Source organism: Gavialis gangeticus, unplaced genomic scaffold (assembly GCF_001723915.1).
Source record: "Gavialis gangeticus isolate Ggan-Ray unplaced genomic scaffold, GavGan_comp1, whole genome shotgun sequence".
NCBI classification, from domain to species: domain Eukaryota; kingdom Metazoa; phylum Chordata; order Crocodylia; family Gavialidae; genus Gavialis; species Gavialis gangeticus.
In genome coordinates this window covers 31087395-31089259 of record NW_017729028.1, presented here as the reverse complement: position 1 = coordinate 31089259, position 1865 = coordinate 31087395, and the positions used below count along the sequence as shown (strand labels likewise).

General features: G+C 40.2%; 1 protein-coding gene across 1 annotated transcript in view; it reads left to right on the top strand.

The window, feature by feature from the left end:
• Nucleotides 1-1865, top strand: part of KIF13B (kinesin family member 13B) — a 200729-nt gene that overhangs the window by 100766 nt on the left and 98098 nt on the right. The window contains exon 12 of the mRNA XM_019520900.1: nucleotides 474-584. Within this exon, the coding sequence (XP_019376445.1) occupies nucleotides 474-584 (111 nt within the window). The remainder of the gene's footprint in view (nucleotides 1-473; nucleotides 585-1865) is intronic.

The following is a 1865-nucleotide window of genomic DNA, read 5'->3' as shown; positions in this document are numbered from 1 at the left end:
AGGGTGAGGTGGGGGGCAGGCGGTAGTTGCTGCTACAACCCCAGGTAGGGGCTGGAGCCTGGGACACAGCAACTACTTGCTGCCCTGCCCCCCCCACACTTCATTGCAAGACAAGGGGCTTTTCCCTCTGTGTTAAATGGGGCGGACACCTCATCTTAGAATCAAGTAAATACGGTAATCCGGGCTGAGTTCTTCATGGCAATTTTTAAACATAGATCTTGAAAAGAAGTTTTTCTGCTTTCATGTAAACCCTTTAATCTGATCGATTCACCTTTATATATAGCATTGCATAAAAACACCTGCCCTTACTTGATTTGGTTAAGTATACCAAGCGAGATAAACACTCTGCAGTCAAGCATGGGGTTTTAAATTTCCTTTAGTGACCTGTCTGAAGTTGATTGGTCCTTTATAGAGCAGACAAACCTAAATATTGATGTGAAGGAACTTAGTTTTTTCCATTTTTCCATTTGCAGGCTATGAAATCGCCAGAACTCAAGGAGCGCTTGGAAGAATCTGAAAAACTGATCCAGGAAATGACTGTGACCTGGGAAGAGAAATTAAGAAAAACAGAGGAGATAGCACAGGTTTGCATCTCTTTGACAGCTGAGAAAAATACCCATCACTTCCTTTGGTTGTCACTTCATAATGGCTGTCAGGATAGCTCTTTGTATTTTGTGGGTAAATAGGCCAAGTTCATTGCCCTTTTTTACAGGGCTTCAGCTTAGTTCCTGGGATAGCTGGATGCATCACAGATTACTACTCTGGAGACAATAATAAACCATCAGGCTGTATGCAAATTGAGAACTTGCTTTAAAAAAATATCCATGGATGAGAGGATTAAGGGGGATTTTATGCCCTTCAGACAGTGAAATTGACTGTGATTAGAAGCGGAGTGCGAGTGTATTAAATGCAGGGTTATGTGATGAATGCCACAAATAATAAAGACAGGGGCCATTCTGAATATTAAATCATGGACCTAGCCCTTTTTGTTGTTTCTATCAATTCAAAATCCTCTGTATGCCTTAATCCCCTCTGTATCCTTGATATTTAGAGCCTTCCGCACATAACCATTAACAATACTTACGGTAAAATGTTCAAGTCAACATGAATGTTGCATAGCAGTTTCCTTCCTGCCACCCGAATGTTGGTGTAAGCACTTGCACTCTAGGGAAGAGTGGGGAGTGATTAAATGCCGATGTATAGAGCATGATAAATAGTCATGAGACGATAGAGATAAGAGCCCTCTGTTACAAAGCATTTGTGTAGGTGACAGTAAGAAATGAGGTTAGCTTGTTGGTTGTGGCCTCAAAGACTTGCTGGATGGAATATTATTTTATCTTTATTTTTTCTGTCTTCTCTTTCATTCTTGACCTCTTGCAATGTTTATGGAGCTAGGAGCCTAATCACAGTTGAAGAAAAAATAACGTGGGCAGTGGACGTATTAGAACTAGTGCTTGTGCCCTGCTAGGTTGAAAATGTTTGCTAGACTTCCTCAGATGGAAGTGAATTAGTTTTGGTCTTGTGATTTCTCTCCAAAGAAAAAGAGAAGTGTAAACTCCCAGTTATATTAGAACATTTAGTGATTGTCCTGGCTTGCTAAATATAAATACATTCACTGCTGCTGCTTCTGATTTTTAAGATTCGGTTTTCTCTCAGGTCTAATGAAGCCACGCTGTGAGTTTATTTTTTGTAAAATGGTACTGAAAGGAACGTTCATTTAATAATATAAAAAAATGCAAAGTGGAAGGAATGTTTACATTAGACTCAGAAGCAACCCCAATTATAACATTTTTTCTCACTCAGGAAAGCAGAAATTAGTTGTGTTGGTGGAGGTAACACCTCCCCCCCCCCCCCCTTCAAAAAAA